This window comes from Penicillium diatomitis (genome assembly GCF_028827545.1).
Source record: "Penicillium diatomitis strain IBT 30728 chromosome Unknown utg000008l_segment0_segment0, whole genome shotgun sequence".
Lineage (NCBI taxonomy): Eukaryota > Fungi > Ascomycota > Eurotiomycetes > Eurotiales > Aspergillaceae > Penicillium > Penicillium diatomitis.
The window spans coordinates 1,538,545-1,556,094 of NW_026623180.1; the positions used below are offsets into that span (position 1 = coordinate 1,538,545).

The 17,550-nt window shown below is 47.4% G+C and overlaps 4 protein-coding genes across 4 annotated transcripts; 3 read left to right on the forward strand and 1 right to left on the reverse strand.

Annotated features, from left to right (window-relative positions):
- Positions 1-2,528: 2,528 nt before the first annotated feature.
- N7539_006537 (uncharacterized protein) lies at positions 2,529-2,876 on the forward strand (the record flags this gene model as incomplete). The annotated part of the gene is made up of 1 exon (XM_056936139.1): positions 2,529-2,876. The coding sequence occupies one exon, from the start codon at positions 2,529-2,531 to the stop codon at positions 2,874-2,876; it is 348 nt and encodes a 115-aa protein (XP_056789063.1).
- A 608-nt stretch (positions 2,877-3,484) lies between these two features.
- Positions 3,485-5,371, forward strand: N7539_006538 (Repressible high-affinity phosphate permease; the record flags this gene model as incomplete). The annotated part of the gene is made up of 3 exons (XM_056936140.1): positions 3,485-4,008; positions 4,114-4,613; positions 4,689-5,371. 3 exons carry the CDS (start codon positions 3,485-3,487, stop codon positions 5,369-5,371), a joined length of 1,707 nt encoding a protein of 568 aa, XP_056789064.1.
- Positions 5,372-6,134: 763 nt separating this feature from the next.
- On the forward strand, positions 6,135-6,872 carry N7539_006539 (GNAT family N-acetyltransferase; the record flags this gene model as incomplete). Its single annotated transcript, XM_056936141.1, has 1 exon — positions 6,135-6,872. One exon carries the CDS (start codon positions 6,135-6,137, stop codon positions 6,870-6,872), a length of 738 nt encoding a protein of 245 aa, XP_056789065.1.
- A 1,212-nt stretch (positions 6,873-8,084) lies between these two features.
- Positions 8,085-9,357, reverse strand: N7539_006540 (uncharacterized protein; the record flags this gene model as incomplete). Its single annotated transcript, XM_056936142.1, has 3 exons — positions 8,085-8,451; positions 8,508-8,705; positions 8,789-9,357. 3 exons carry the CDS (start codon positions 9,355-9,357, stop codon positions 8,085-8,087), a joined length of 1,134 nt encoding a protein of 377 aa, XP_056789066.1.
- Positions 9,358-17,550: the final 8,193 nt, after the last annotated feature.

Sequence of the window (17,550 nt, forward strand, 5' to 3'; positions counted from 1 at the left end):
GTAGAATCAGTTGGTGTTCAACATGACTTGATTTTTGATCAGAAGCGCCATCATTTCATCTGTCTAATCCTGCTGAGCAGAATTCTTAAAACCCGATGGTGACACAGATATTGGAGATCGGCAAAGACACTTGGTGATAGAGTCAGACCGAGTTAGCCAGCTCGAGGGACCGGGATCTTTTGAGCGAAGGCATGGATGAAGACACCAAGGAAGCAGTCTTGTTGCTCAGCCACTCCACAAGAGACCGTTTTCGCCGTGGTCATGGTGAAGCTCGAGACTCATGCTATTGGAAAACAGCGGGGCGACAGGGATGATTCAGATTCGAGAAGCACCGTGTTTGACAGCCCCCTCGGACCATTGTGACGAGATATCAGCTACAATCAATCACTCTTACGGAACGACGGGGGCTTCACGGACTCTGTGTTTCCTTGCCAGGCCAATCAGTGCCGAAAGGTGAAGCGTGAGAGATGCACGATGGGAATTCTGTGGCTATGAATGTTGCCGGTAGTGAAGCTGGACAGAGACCGTGCCGTGAGACTGTGGACTGTGGACATGGACATGGACATGGACGTGGACGGCGAAAGTCAGCCCAATTGCCATGATGCCGAGAACGGTGGCTGCGATCGGTGGTCGGCTAGAGATCATCATCTTCGACCGGGGTAATTGACGAGCCTCCGACGTTTGATTGCCACGAGTTTCGCAGTTGATGCTGATCGGGTGCTGATTTGTCAATTGCTTATCCGTGGCTTGTCACTTGACGATCCGGCGAAAGATCTCTCCCACATCTGTAAGTGACTGAGGATGGGCAAATCTGAGCGTAGCTTGCAAGGTGGAGAAACGTGTCACTTGAGAATCTATAAATAGCATGTCTCCGTCATATACTGTCCTTGAAAAGGAGTCTGACCTGTTGACCTGGCCCCAGAGGATGAGTGTGAGGAATGACTGGAATCATTACCTATCATAAATGCCTATAATTGCTGGGTCATGATCGGAGACCTTCAATTCCCGTCCACTGCACTTACAGGAGAGAGATCAGAGTCCATTGCTTGGAATGTAATTCGATTATAAATTCATCACCGAGGCAGTGGCAGGTAACCGCTTGATCAGGCAGTGCTTCTTCGTCGCATGTTTTCACCCGCGTGCACGAGCTGATCACCTACCTGATCGAGGTCCACCAACCTGTCGATTCCTCCTTCGGCGCATTATTCCGCAGCATGTCCGATGACTTGCATGAACGCTTGGGACAAGATCGTGTCCAACATGCTCACATGTGCCGGCACGGTCCAAACTTGAAAGCAAAGTTCGTGGAAGTCGAGGTCCGCCAAGCCCGGCCGTGAGTAGTGACCAATATTGCATCGTCATTCACTTGTACTGCGGTAAGAGCGAGAGCAGCAGTCATGCCAACGCCACCGAGAAGGTCAGTGGCAGGGTCTGATAGGCTCTAGAGGGAGATTGAGTACACGTGGAAAGCTGCTTTGGATTGTTTCTGGCGCATGTACACGAAGAAGGTTTCGGCTCGCGATCAGAATGCGAGGCGGGCTGGTCTAGACTCGTATTGCCGGGTAGAATGGAAGGTTCACCGCCGGGTGTCTCTTCCATCGCATCGACGATGTGTACTGTAGGCGAAGCGGAACCGTCTCACTCTCCACAACTTGAGCTGAGGGGGCAATGCCACTCTCATACTACTGGCGAGTCGTGACCAGTGACACCGACCAGAGCTCATCCATTGGGAAGACCCGTCTTGTGGAGAGTAGTAGAAGGTAGAAAGGGATTAACTTGGTCTAGACGGCCTAGAAGAAGAAGAAGTATGACGGGGTTGACTCGCACGAACAAAGCGCTTTACCTTGTCGGGTATTTCCGTCGGGGCTCCCCTAAGTGGGATAGACCGTGTGGGGAGGGGGGATTAAACTTGGGCACGTGCACCATCCATTGGCTGTCGAATTCGACGCATCTTCACTCGACACCAGCTTCGATTGCACTACTCCGTCCTTATCGCCAACTCTTTCCGTGGACAGATTCATCACCGAGACATGGAAAGACTGAAGAACCTGCGGTGGAGAGTAAGGCATAGACGATAGACGGCAATGAATCTGCGAGAAAGTCAATTGAAATCTCCGCCCCTGTCTACGTACTCAGTACTTCATTTGCCCTGCCGTCACACCACCGTCATAGCCACGATGCCGGGTTGCATGGTCACTGCCCTACACAATACCAGTTACCCTCCGCACCTCACTCCGTGGCCTCGTCGTGGCGCGGGTATTGTGCGACAGAACGAGTGGCAATTCTATCGCGCTGCCCACCGCACAATCAGCCGCAAGGGCGTGTCTGAACTCTGAAGGGATCACCAGGGGGCTGACCAGTGACCAGTGACCAGTGACCAGTACCACTGCCCAGACCAACTCCCCTTTGGAGTCAAGAGGAAACGCTCGTTTCAGGGCCCTCACAAAGTTCGAGCCAGGTCCTTGCACACGTGGGCGTGAGAACCGAGGTGACCCAGTTGCTTATAAGCAAGTGTACTCAATATCATCATGTGGTGCTGCTGGTATGTGAAACTCGCTCGACGGGATATCCAAGGGGGCTCTCGAATCTGCCTGGTCACGTCTGCCACCCCACGTGCGCTCGTCTGGACACGAGAGTCGACGGTGACCCCAGAGAGTTCCAGCCCGGTCCAAATGGGTCGACCGGAGGCGCAAACCGACAGGTCTTGGCACCGATGGCTCACGGCGCCCAAGACTCTTGGCAAGCCCTCGAGGAACGCCCAATTTACCTCTCAGACTGCGCTGGCGGGCACGCGGAGCCAGTCCCTCTCTTCTGTCGCGTCGCTAGTTCACGCCCAGTCGCCCGGTGGCCGACGCCGCGAAGGTCGCTCGAGCTGAGCGAGTGGCGTTCCCGCGGGCAACGGGCTTGGCATAGCTGACCAAGTGTAGTCCAGTCAGAGACGTCCGATGCAGCACGATGCGAGGTCGAGCACTGTGGTTCACCCGTCCGGCGTCCTGATCCCTCACCCGACCGAGGATGGACCAGAGCGAAGACCGCTCGAGGCAAGCCTTTGCCAAGGTATCCCATACGACCGACAAGCCTACCCAAGCCCCTCTTGGCCTCGATTGCCCAGACGGGAGTCGATATGACTTTCCTTTGGCCGAGGGATAATTGTGATCATTATGATACACTTCTGAGCTGGAAAAAAAAAAGAAAAGAAGGAACCATCCACGGCTTGTCGTCCCAAAGAAGTACCAACGTCCGAATGGCATAGGGTCTTCTGTCTAGCTGGGAGAAAAATGGTTGATGCGTGAGATACCAAAGAGACTCTTAAATAAAGGGTGCACCCCCTCCCTCCGTGGGCTGGAGAAAGTGTGAGTCGTCTGGAATATCTCCTTCATCCCCGTCTTCTCTCCTTTCACGCGAATTTGCCAAGGCTCTTGACAGAGGTGGCATCCCCTTTTCCGGTTGATCCCTCTTTTTGACCCAAGTCATGGCGACCACTATGACCTCGGGCGGAAACTCCGCGTTCCGCAATCACAACAATGACTTCGCTCACATCGAGGACCCCGTCGAGCGTCGTCGCATGGCCTTGGCCGAGATTGACAATGCCAAGTTCGGCTGGTACCATGTGCGGGCCGTTGTCGTGGCCGGTGTCGGTTTCTTCACCGATTCCTACGACATCTTCGCCATCAACTTGGCCTCGGCCATGTTGGGTATTGTCTTCTGGCAAGATGCCAGCGGCAAGAATGCGGGCAAAATCCCCTCTTCCGCGGATACTGCGATCAAGGTCTCGACTTCGGGCGGTACGGTCATCGGACAGTTGCTCTTCGGTTGGCTCGCCGATCGAATCGGTCGTAAGCGCATGTACGGCATCGAATTGATCATCATCATCTTCGCCACTCTCGCCCAGGCTCTCTCCTCCGATTCTCCTGCCATGTCCATCGTGGGACTGCTCATCTTCTGGCGTGTCATCATGGGTATCGGTATTGGTGGTGATTACCCTCTGTCTTCGATCATTACCTCTGAGTAAGTTCTCCATCAATACAGCTTCCCCCTCCCCTCGCCTGACCTCATTCACGCAATGCAATCCAGGTTGTGGATGCGGTGATGCTAATGTGATTCCGGCTACAGGTTCGCGACAACCAAGTGGCGTGGAGCCATGATGGGATCGGTCTTTGCCATGCAGGGCTTCGGTCAGTTCGCTGCTGCCATCGTCGCCCTCATTGTGACCGCGGGGTTCAAGGAGTCCCTGGAGACCGCTTCCAGCGTGGGCAAGTGCAGCGGTGTCTGCCAGCTCGCGGTTGATAAGATGTGGCGTGTGGTCATTGGCTTTGGTGCCGTCCCTGCTTGCATTGCTCTCTACTACCGTCTCACCATTCCCGAGACTCCTCGTTATACCTTCGACGTGGCCCGTGATGTTGTCAAGGCCGACGAGGATGTACGCGCCTACATCGCTGGTAAGCGTGAGGGCCACCCCGACGAGGTCAACCGTGCCGCCGCCATTCAGAGCCACACCGTGGACGCTGTCGCCCCCAAGGCCAGCTGGGCTGATTTTGTCCGTCACTACACTCAGTGGAAGAATGGGCGTATTCTTCTCGGTACTGCTGGTTCTTGGTTCTTCCTTGATGTCGGTAAGTTTGCTATGGACCCTCCGTTCCACCTTTTTTTTGCCCATTCGGTCCATATCTAACCCATGCACCCTCCAGCTTTCTACGGTCTGGGTCTAAACAACTCCATCATTCTGGGTGCTATCGGATGGTCCGGCGGCGCCAACGTCTACGAGATCCTTCGCCGTACTGCCGTCGGTAACCTGATTCTGATCTGTGCCGGTGCTATTCCTGGATACTGGGTCACTGTGGCGACCGTTGACACCATTGGCCGTAAGACCATTCAGCTCATGGGCTTCGTGGTCTTGACCATCGTCTTCATTGTGATCGGTTTCGCCTACGACCCGCTGCTCAAGTCCAACAATGGCCTGCTAGGTCTCTACGTGATTGCCCAGTTCTTCTTCAACTTCGGCCCCAACGCGACCACTTTCATTGTCCCTGGAGAGTGCTTCCCCACCCGTTACCGCTCTACCTCTCACGGTATCTCCGCTGCCTCCGGCAAGGTTGGTGCCATCATCGCCCAGTGCGTGTTCGGTCCTCTCGTCCACCGCGGTGCTCCCGCTGGCTCCTCCGCCACTCCCTGGCTCAAGCATGTCATGCAAATCTTCGCTCTCTTCATGCTGTGCGGTTGCTTCACCACTCTGCTCATCCCTGAGACCAAGCGCCGCACTCTGGAGGAGCTCTCTGGCGAAGAGGCGGATACTCTGGTCAACCCCTCTCCCATAATTCACCCTGAGAAGCACGCTGGTGCTAATGCGGCGGAGGAGACCTCCCCCGTTTAAAATGAGAAGCCTGGACACTAGATCCGAGGTGATTGCAATATTCGCTGGGTGATGATGGGGAGAGCACACTCTTTTCTCAACGCCTTGGGCATCGCCTCGGTCCCCCTTGCTCTTCACTTTCTTCCTTTATATCTTTTGTACCACATACCCCAATATTTCAAACCTCTTAGCTTATTAATAGAACGGACCGACTGGCTGAACTAAGCAGTCAGAGTCAAGTTGCATGCCATAATCTTGATAACAAGACATGAAGTGAAGCGGCTCACACATTGGCATTATTTTGTAGATCGCTGTGTCCTCAAGCCGGTTCCAGACATGCTAGGTTTAGTAAAAGTCATGTTCCCGCGGTTCGCCAAAGGAGTCAGACGAGGAAGTCCAGCCAGCGTTGACCAACGGCAGCTTAAGAGTGGAAATGTAACAAGCACAGAGGCGAAAGGTAGGTCTCTACCGAAGCTAGGAGATCTGGCCAGACCAACCTGAGAATTGACTTAAATTGCCCAGGAGCCCCCAACTTTTTTGTTTCTCTCTTCTCAGTCAATCTTCCCGCGCCAACGACTCCCTTTCCACCTCAGCCCCGTCGCTTTTGGGTGCTGCCGCTCGACACTTCTACTTTGCCCTGCCGGGCTCTTGTCCACCAACTCTCAATCAATACCGGCGCTGCGTCCCCGGAGAGTAATCTTCATTTCTGTCTACAGTTGTAGTGCGCGCGACACTCACAACCTGTGCCCACAAAGAAGTGTCTCTCGCTACAAGAAAACCCAACATGGCCGATCAGAAACAGCATTCCTCGTCAGCCATGACACATAACTCTGGCGAAACATCGCCCAAGCCTATCCCTGAACTGTCTACCTACGTGACCACCGACCCGCAAGAAGTCACCGATGCGCATCGACTGGTCGCAGACTCGGTGGCGCAACAGCGGCAACTCGCTGCCCGCGCGATCATCTTCCATCCTGTTTGGCTGGGCGCCATGCTGGCGGTGATTGCCGTGATCTATAAGATCATGTATCATGAGCGGTCGGATTTGGCCCTGGTCGGAACCACGGGCGCAGGCTGTGTCATGGCAGGGTTGATGGTCGTGCGTGTGTGCACGGGCGGCTACATCGATCATGCCGAGCGGGTGGGCACGAGAGCATGGCTGGAGGGTACTGACGAGCATCAAGACGCGAAAGCACAGCAAAGTGAGCAGAAGATCATTGTGACCAAGTTTGGCGAGACGATCATTGGAGCCTTGATTGTCAAGAAAGTCCGTGATGGTCGCAATGTTCGCGGCGTCATCCGTGGATGGACCGTCTTGCAGAGGTATCGGGGCAAGGGAGTTGGAAAGGGCTTGTTGGAGGAAGCCGTCCAACTTTGTCAGAGGAATGGGTGGAAAAACCTCGAATTCGATGCTGAACACGCCAATGCGAAGAGAATCCTACCAGCGATTTTCGACGGCCCTTTTGAGAAGCGCGAAATGCGAGCACGCCGAGCCTTGGAGAAGTCTCAGCGAAGGAAGTGAAGCCCGCATTGCGCGGTGATCTGCCAGCATGTTCGATCGAATCAGCACGGCTGCCTTTTCAGTTGCAGGGCAATACAATGATCGCCACTTTTCAGGTGGACTTGAATGTTGTCACCGGGTTGTTCCTTGTTGCAGAAATATAGCCACGACCGACAAAAGAACCTTGTCATCTTCAAGCCGGCTGTGGAATATCTACTGCCTCTGGAATGTCTTTTATAATACCCCATGGACCATGGGTATCTGAGTCCCGTCCATGTCTTTGAGTTTTTCACCATGAATTTTGACAAATTATAGATTAATTAGCTCGGGTGTACAATACGCTTTTCTTTACAAAACTTATGACTGCTTCAATTCTCGAGACTGCTTCACGGGCTACTTTGTATACTGCATGGATCGTGTTTTGGTTTTGGCTTTGGGTATTAAACCAGAGTATTGATGTCTTTGACAAAAAAAGACATGGAGAACGAGTTCACTTGTGGGATCTCTGTGTCCGTGGCGGGCAAAACAAGCACAGACATTCCAGACAGAGATACCGAAGCTAGCTGGACGGGCTATTGGAGTGGGACAATGAGAAATGAGCGACTTTCTGGCTGAGCTGAATCCTACCTGAAGCTCGAGCTGGAACGGCGAGAGAGTAAGACGCTCCGAAGAGACACTGCGAAAAAGTGCTGTGAATTGATAATTACCTAATGGGCGCTTTAGCCTCATGCGTGAAAAACCAACAATAAGCACAGTATTGTATTTCACTTCTTCCATGATTTAAATTCTTAGACCCCCGAGTTGTAAGACTCGCTCCGCCTGATCATAGTTCTTGCCTACCAAAGGCGATGCAAAAGGCGAAGTCAAAGGAGATGCCAAAAGCCAAGACAGCCGAAGAACACCTCCATGTACACAGCGGTCATGAATCAAGCAGTAGGGGTCCAGGCATGCCTTCAGGTTCGAGCATGTACTCTTGTCCTTTCTACCCATGATCCTCGTTCTCTTTTGGTTTCCATGTCATGGCTTCATACCATGCGGCTGCCCATACGTCACACACAACGCAGTGCTTCAATGCTTTTTTTGGTATCGAGTAATATGATATACTGGTAATTCTTCCAACATGAATGGTGCATCAAAAAGAATACACTGCTAATTGATAGGTAGACGGAGTCATGTACAGAGTATTGGAAAGACTCTTCGAAAAAGTCTTTGAAAAAGACTTCAAGAAGCTTTCTACTTTCCACTTGGCTTTCTCAAGGTATCCGAGACACTAACGACACTCAAATACAGCGGCAGGTTCGTGGTTCCTCCAAACACACCAGCACCCAGGAGCATCAAATGGTCAGGATTCTTGGAAAAAATATGAAGACTGCGACTGTAAGCTGGCGGTTGCGGCGTTTCGTGCAATTCCCACTGATCAGGTTGTCCGCTCGCGCGGTTGGTGAAGACACCACTGTTATCCGCGTCGCTGACGATAATGGTGCCATTCGGACCTCCGACGGATGACCAGACCACATAAGGGGAGGAACTCGGTTGGACTCCGTTGACCATTATAGGAACCCCGTATGCAAAGCGGAAGTCGAAAGGGCTGTCGGCAATTCTGTAGTAGACGGGATATCCAACGCCGCTCCAGCTCTCCCCCCCGGAAATTCGTACGTCAGAATCCACCTTTGAATCGGAGGCATGTATGCGATCGTTGTCATACCGGGACGGGCCGTGTAGTTGAGATAGGCCACGTCATTTATGACAGCACCCCAGGATTTGAGATCAGTTGACTCTTGATGGGCCAGCTTTTGTCCGTGGAGTGGATCACGCTGATCCGAGTAAAAGACTCCGATCGTGTTGTTGAAGAATCTGCGAGGTTGAAAGACATCAGCTAGAAATCCCCCAATCTGGTATGCCACCGATATGATACAGATTTGACTCATTCAATGAACGGCTCCCAAATGCAAGGGTTGCCATTTGTGGTGTTGGGCCCGCTACCTCGGGCCACATTACTAACAAATTTCCAAGTACGACCCTTGTCCTTGCTCGCGTACAGATCGATGTTGGTGCTGTCGCTTCCCCAGCTGTTTCCACTGGCGAGGACTGTGCCGGCAGGGTACTCGCCGACGGCAAAAGGCAGTTCCGCCAGAGCAGGCTGGGCGGACATTCCTAGCCCATTCACCTGGTCAGTCAGGTTGGAGAACCATGACCAAGTCGCACCACCATCGGCACTCCGGAATATGGGGAAGTAAGGAGGCTGATCTCCTGAGTATGAGGCCGTGGCCAACAGACTCCCGTCCGAAAGCTCGACCTGACGCGGGTAGAGAACACTGTGCTTGTCATCGGGCTGGTAGATGACATTTTCGTCAAATGTCGACCATGGTTTTACAGAGTGATGAGGGGGTGGTGGTGGAGGTGGAGGGTGGTGTGGTCTTGCCTGGGGAGGTGGCGGCACTTGTGGTGCAGCAGAAACAGCACTGATCAGACCAACCAGGCCGAAGAGGAAAGAACGAGAGCGCATTCTTCTGGGATCGAGGCAGATCTAACCTCAAGACTCGATATTCAGGAGCCTCACTCACGACTTTCGTATTCTGAAAAAAAAAAAACACTCGATAACACTTCGGTAGCCCTGTAGTGCCGTTTCCATTGCCGCTTTTTATATGCTATCGAGCCGAGCACGTCCACTGACAACCTTACTTGCACGATGAGGGTGACCTTCCAATCGTCTAACGGAGTGTCTCCCGCTCTGTTCTAGTTTGGGCAATTGTCCGCCGTCATGATACGATTGTGAAAATAGTTCCATGAACCTGGACTTCCCACTGGCGAAGCTCAGGTAGACGGCTTGTTTGTATCCTTCAAAGTGCCGATCTAGATGAGGATTTGTATTTAGCCTAAACGGCAAGCGGCTCGACCCCAGACGAGTGCCGATCCCCCGCAGAACACATCTCTGCGGTCGTGCCGGGGATAGTGTGATGCATCTGGAGCTCGAGACTGATTTGAATTGGCAAATCATGACATTCAGCACACTTAACCTGCGTCGCTGATTTATCCCGAGCCCCGCATATGGTCAACGCCCTGTGACAGGGATACTGACGGGATTATCTCGTGACATATCTCGCTAGGTGCGTGTCTTGAATACGAGCACAATGGAAGACCCACTCCGGCGGACACAGTACAAGATCCCTGCAGTACACACACCGAGCAGCTTTGCGCGGGGAATGCATGACCTTTTTCAGGCGGGCAAGCAGGCAGACTGGAGATGAAGACTAGCGGCAGCCGTGTGGTGGATTTTCTAGCCCTTCTTTTGCTGTATTGGGTATCAATCGTGTAGGATCTCAGTTGCTCAGACTGCAGCCTTGACCCGGGGAATCAATTGACGCTCATGATGGTCTGAATGAGTGGTCGTGAACGACTCTGTCCATCGTGGTGGTCAGTGGCTTCGAGAATGAGTCAGGCTAATACAGCCATTTCACCACTTGCTCTGGTGACTGCTGTAGCAAAGTTCCCCGGCCAGCACAAGCCCTGCCCAGTTGGATCAGGTTTCCGAACTAATTGGTCTTGAATTCTAAAAGGAAGCAAAATAATACGAGTGACCATGCTGGCTCCTTATCCAAGGACGTCAGAAGAAAATTCATCGAGGCAGCAAGATGCGCCGAGTAATTCAGTCGGATTAAGATGAGCATGGTAATAGCAGACAGATGTGCCTACACAAGACAAATATGGTGGGTAAGGTTCTCAGCATCAAGCATAGCACCCATACTGGTTCCTCGCCAAGGTTTATGACGACAGACTTTCGGATATCCCTAACCCCGATGCCTGCTTGCCAAGGTCATGCAATCAAGGTATTCATGTATCTCATTTCTACTCTCGACTAGTGAGCTAGGTACCACTGGGGCTGACGCGACAGTCATTACGCGATAGCACTGGGAAATTGAACTGGCTGGAGTACTTAAGCAAATTGTCAGCCAATGCTACAGACCCAGCATTTCAGTGATCTACCAAACTTTTCCAAATCGCAGAGTTTCTGCCCACAGACTTGCAGATAATGGAGCGTGTGAAATTGTCGCCGTATGGCGCACTGCTGGCTTTGGCAGTCATGTCAATATCTACCGGGGTCTTTGCAGCAGGTAGTGACGCTGTTGGTACGGACTCTTCAACTGCTGGCACTTATGAAGCCTCAGCCAAGTACTTGGGCTGCTATCTTGTTGAGATAGCTTGGTGGTCAGGCGTGTCACCAGCGTGGTGCGCGCCCACGCACACCACCTTCGTAGCTTAGATAGGCACCTCTCACCAGATGCAATCTCACTATTCCTTTCTCCCCTCTTTTGGGTCTGCTACGTTTTCCCAGTAGCCTCTAATAGGTTATAAGCCCTGCTTAGCGCATAAAGAGTGAGGTTATTCACATTTCCTCACTGCCTAGGTACAACTTGCATAATAACCTCTTTTTCTATCGTTTTTCGGCGCGTTTTACGCCTTCTCTAGAGTGCAGACTTCGTACCTCTTTACGACTTGACGATCCTTACGTATCGAATACGGCTACCGAAGCTATTGTATCGAATCGTCGCTAAAAGTCCCTCCTTCGGCTCTAACGCCTTTCAAAAATATACAAAATCCTTCTAGCTTCTACGCTATTTTTAGAGCTCTTACGCTCTTTACCTACGTAGCGGTATATCGCTATAGTAGGCACGCCTACGTAGCGGTACTTCGCCGTAGTAGGCTTACTATATAATATACCTTCGTTATAGTAGACCTTATATCTTCCGGCTCTTACGCTATTTAGAGCTTTTAAGCTATATATTACCTATATAGTAGCACTTCGTCGTAGTAGGATTAATATATTTATAATATTTAATATAGTTTCCGATCTCGAGGCTTATAAGACGGCTAAAACCTTCGCCGAATTAGTCCCTACGCTTAAGGGAAGAGCTAACTTCGAGAAGTAGAGATAGGGACTTTAATTTATTACGGATAGCCTAGACGAAGACCTATAGTCTATTATTACTAGTAAAATAATATATCCTATTTAAGAGCCTCGTGATACTCCTATAGAGGAAGCTATTTAAAACGTTCTTTTCGCTTAACTTAGATAAGAGCCTACCGAAGAGGAATTTAATAAGTAGATTAATAAAAATATAACTTAACTAAATAACCGATTTCACTAGTTTCGCCGCAAATATATACTTACGAAATACCTTATCTATTATATACTTAGCGATTCAGCTCGTAGCTTTATACGCGATTATAAGGATTCTTATAAAATATTTCTTCGAATCAGTAATATATACGGTACTAGTAACTATACTACTTTAAGCTATAGGCTATCTTCGTTAATTAAGCTTATATATACTAGGGGTGATCCGTATAATTTCGTTACTAAATAGTAAGCTACTCTAGACCTTACGAATTTAGCTATTCTAAATACCCCGTTACTACCTAAATAGGCTCTAGCTTATTTTAAGCTTACAATCAACGGCTACTAAAGTATAAAAGGTTTCTTAAATATATATAAACCTCTAACTAATCCGGATAGTATACTTAATTATATTTTCGGTAAATTCATCGAATATAAGTCGAATAAAAAGTCTGTAAATATAGTAATCGCAGCTATTTCTACCTTAAAAGAAGCTAAATCTATCTAAAGTAATCGAGGTAAAGACAGAGGAAGAGGCCGAGGTAATAGAGGCTACGGTAGAGTATAACGCATAGGCAACAAGTCAATAGTCAACTAGCTAGTCGGTTGACCAGTTCGTGAACAGACTTGGAGTGTGGAGTTGGTTGGATGAGTCAACTAGTCAGTTACCGTGAACTGGTGAGTTCACTGACTAGTTAGTCAGCCGACTGGCGAGTTGGTATCAACTAGTAGGTTAGTTAGCTAGTTGATGGATATGGACTTGGGGAGTTAAGGAGGAGATCATATGATCGATGTTTGCGTTTATGAGATCAGATATTTGCCTACGCGTTATTAATAGAAGCCTCACGCGTATGTGTGCGCTAGAGCCTAAGGATTGTTTGCCTTTCGGTTTACTTCTATAGAGGAACCTTCTATCCGGGACTTTCTATAAGGATTCTGCCGCCTTACTATAGCCCCGCCTACGATAGGTATTTAAGGTAGTACTTTACCTTCCTTATTTCTTCCTTTCCTTTTTCCCCTTCGTCTTAGTTTTCTTCGTTATATAGGACACAGTTACTTTACCTTCTTCCTTCTATACGTAGGTTCTCGTAGCTATACTACCTAAGAGTTATATAAAAACTAAGACCTTTAATATTCTTTTTGCCTTTATACGATAGACCGGTGCTTACCACGAGTTATTAAGTCTTTATATATTACCTTCCCTTATTTTTCTCTTTTCCCTTTGAACGATCGATATAGTAGTACCTATTAATATAGTACGCCTAGGTATTAATAAAGAACCCGGTTAGAGAGAGTCGCGTAGTATACGTCGATAGAGCTCCTTAGCTAGACCTAACGATCTTCCCTGTAAAGACTATAATATACGTTTTATTTAGGTTATACCTTAGCTAGATAATCTACTCGAGTATTTACGCGATAGAAAACTTAGCCGTAAGAATTTCATCGACTTAGTACGCGACGAACCTAGGTTTATATTCGACTTGATACGGGATATATAGCGAGCGACGGTCGACTACTTATATTATCTCGATAACGAAGTAGAGGAATAACGCGGATAGCTCGCTATAGCTACCGCTAAGGTGGTTAAACTAATAAACCAGAAGATAACGAATGACGAGCTCCTCCGTAAGTCCGAGGAACGTACCGATCTTAACGCTACTACTATTAAGCTTTTGTAGATAACCCTCTAGTAGGTCTATACCTCCGCCGATCGAATCGAAACGAGCCGCCCCGTACCTCCTACTAACTAACGCGAGTAGCGTAAAGCTACTATAGATACTACTATAATAGGCCGCTCCGATTCTATATATACTATATATAAATTTAAGATCCCCGATCCACCCCTACTTACCGATAGAAAGGAAATAACTTAGGAAAACTAGAAGATCGCGATAGAGCGTAAGCTATATAGTATAGGGCTAGACCTTACCGATCCCTTAGCTTTAGACTACGCTTACTCTCGATACGGAGGTATAGCCGAACGGAATATTAATTAACGTATAATAGGTATAGCCTCCGAGCGATACTAGAACTATAACGACCTCTTTAAGTACCTTAGATCTATCTTCGGCGACTATAACAAAGCTATACGCTCTGAACGGGATTTCTAAAACTTAGAGATATAGGGTAGCTAGTTATTTAGCGACTTCCTATCTTAGTTCTCTTACCTCTTCGACGCCGGCGAACTTATTATAAGCGAGCGCTAGAAGAAGTACGCCCTCTAGAACCGCTTAACTCCCCGACTTCGGGAGATCATCGATATCGACTTAATCGATAAGCCCCTTATATCCTTCACCGAGTTTAGCTATAAGATTAGAAAGAAGTACGACGCTCTTTACCTAAGTAGCTAGATCTCTGCTTAGCGACGCGGCTAGACTACTAATAATAAAAGTACCGACCCGTCTAGAGCGTCGAAGGCGCGTTTCTCTAAGAAGTCTAACGATAAAACTACTACTATAACTTCGGTATTGTCTAGTACTACGCCTCGCGAGATAAAGGTAATCCTAGTACCTAACGCTAAGAGTCTAGATAGGGAGACCCGTACCCGCTATATAAAGGAAGGATAATACTTTAGATACGGACAGACCGGATATATATCTTCTAAGTATCCTAGTAAGGAACGCGCTACTTTAATAGCTAAGGTATTAGTACCTAATCCTAGTTATATAGAAGAGATCTCTGAACCCTCCGAGATAGGAAAAGCCTAAGCCTAGAATAAGTCTCCCTTCTAGGTATAAGTATTACGAAAGTAGTTATACCTTTAGATTTATATACGGTATTAGGAAATAACAAACAATTTACTTTTCTAATTATACTTATATCTAATAGTTAGTTAACCCGTATAACTACTTTACTCGATACTAGAGTAATATCCTATATAACTATCGATAAAGGATTAGCCTATACTATCCGAGATATTTAGAATATTCTATAGATACCTTTACCCTAGCTAGTAAAGATAGAGGGATATAATAGGAAAGATAGAAACGCTATTACCTATATAATTATTCTAACTCTCTAGATCGACGGATAACGGTTTTATTAGATACCGTTCCTTATTACCGGTTTAGGTTATTACTATATAATTATCGGACGAGCCTAGTTCGCGTATTATTAAGTATTATTAGATTATACGAATCACCGAATCTAGTAGCCTACTAAAGTTACTATAGCAGATAAGGTAGCCGGGAAACTAACTCTAGAGATCCCCCTACCGGTATTAATACGTCCGCGGGTTATAAATCAGAAACATTAGGCGTATACCGAAGCCTATAACCGGGAAATAGAGTAACTGATCGAGTAGGAGCGGATCGATAGATCTCGGGTTACTTTAACTATATATAACGCCGAATATCGACTTCCTAAAGAGTTCTTAAGTAATTATATACGAGCCTATAAGGTATTTAGCTATATAATAGCCGGGGATAGAGAACCGGTAGTCCTAGCTCCTTAACCGTCTTATATAGAATTAAATACCGTATTTCTAAGTCCCGCTCGAGCTTTTATTAGTCGAGTAGGGTTTAAATGCTATATATAGGCTAAGGATACCGAAGTATTTATTACTACTCTTAACGAGATCGACGCGGTAATTACGGAACTAGCTCCTAGGAACGAAGTAGTCACGGAGAAGGAGTCTATTTAACGGTAAATTCCTAAGGTATACTATAATCTATAGGAGTTCTTCTCGTAATATAAGTCCGACGTTCTACTACTATATCGGGGCCCGTTCGACTATAAGATCCTCCTTAATAGAGAGTAGAGACTAGGCCGTTACCCCCTCTATAAGATAAACTAGGAGAAGCTTAAAGTAGTTCGAAAGTACCTTTTCGAGAACTTATAAAAGGGCTTTATCGTTCCGTCGAGGTACCTCTTCGCTTCTCTAATCCTAATAGCAAAGAAGGCAGATAGCGGACTACGCTTCTATATAGACTACTAACGACTAAACGCGGTTACGGAAAAAGATATCTACCCGTTACTACTTATTAACGAGATAATAGACCGGTTAGCCCGCGTAAGACGCTTTACTAAACTCGACGTATAGTAGGGATTCTATCGACTTAGAATAGCGGCGGACTTAGAGGATCTAATAACGTTTATAACTCGATATAGGACCTTTAAGTATAAGGTTATACCGTTTAGGTTATATAGTAGACCTACCTCCTTCTAACGGTATATTAACTAGGTACTTAGGGATCTCTTAGATATAGTTACTATCGTATTCGTGGATAATATCCTAATCTTTAGTAAGGACCCCGAGAAGCACGTTAAATACGTTCGGGCCGTAATCTAACGATTATAAGCTATAGGACTTTAGGTAGTAATCTATAAGTACGAGTTCGACCGAACCGAGACTAAGTTCTTAGGTTTTATCGTAGGAGTAGATAGAGTAAGGACTAACCCTAAGAAGATTAAGGCTATTTATAAGTAGTAAACTCCTATAATAGTTAAAGGAGTTTAGTCCTTCCTTAGGTTCTATAACTTCTATTATCGTTTTATTATCGCTTATAGTCGTATCACGAAGCTACTCTACTAACTTATAAAAAAGGACTATACGTTTATATAGAGCGAGGACTATATAAATACCTTCTAGAAACTAAAAACGACTCTTTCTTTAGCGCCTATCTTAGCGTACTACTATCCGGAGAGGGAGATAAGACTAGAAATAGACGTCTCGAAGGATATTATCGCGGGAGTACTATCCTAGAAGTAGGATAGGTTATAGTACCCTATTAGATTCTTCTCTAAGACTATATTACCTAGGAAGCGGAAGTAGGATATCTATAACCGGGAGATACTAGCGATTATAGAGAGTATAGATAATTAGCGGGCTAAGCTATCGGGACTATAATATAAAGAAAGATTCGAGGTCCTAATAGATCACCGGGCGTTAGAGTACTTTATATTATTAAAACTTCTGAACGCTCGTTAAGCTCGCTAGGGTTTAAAACTTTCCTAGTACTATTTCGTTATCCGCTACCGACTAGGATAACAAAATACTCTTACGGATATATTATCCCGCTTCTAGGTTAAATAATAAGGGGAACCGGAGAGCTAGATATTACTACCGGAATCCTGCTTAGACCCCTAGATCGTAAACGAGCGTAAGACTATTCGAATTAACCGACTCTATATTAGTAGCAACTTAATTAAATAGTTACTCTTAGTAAACCGGGATAATCTAGAGCTAGAAGTATAGCGTTAGGAAGCCGAACAGGAGAACTCCTTAAGTAGATTCGACTTACGAGAAGGGGTACTAATCCGTGATAAGAAGCTCGTAGTCCTAGTATATAGGCAGCTATAAACCCGGTTAATCTCCGAAGCCTATAATTAACTATCTTTAGCCTACCCGAGCGCTAAGAAGCTTTAGAAGTTCCTAATAAGCTATTTTTAGTAGGAGACTCTCCGCTAGGATATTATTCGGTTTTCGGATAACTATATAATATATAAGCGTACTAAAACCTAGCGAATAAAGACTCCGGGACTCCTAAACCCGTTACCGGTACCGGATAGACCCTAGTAGTATATCTCTATAGACTTTATATATCTACCAAAAGACCGATACGGATATAATAACGCCTTAAT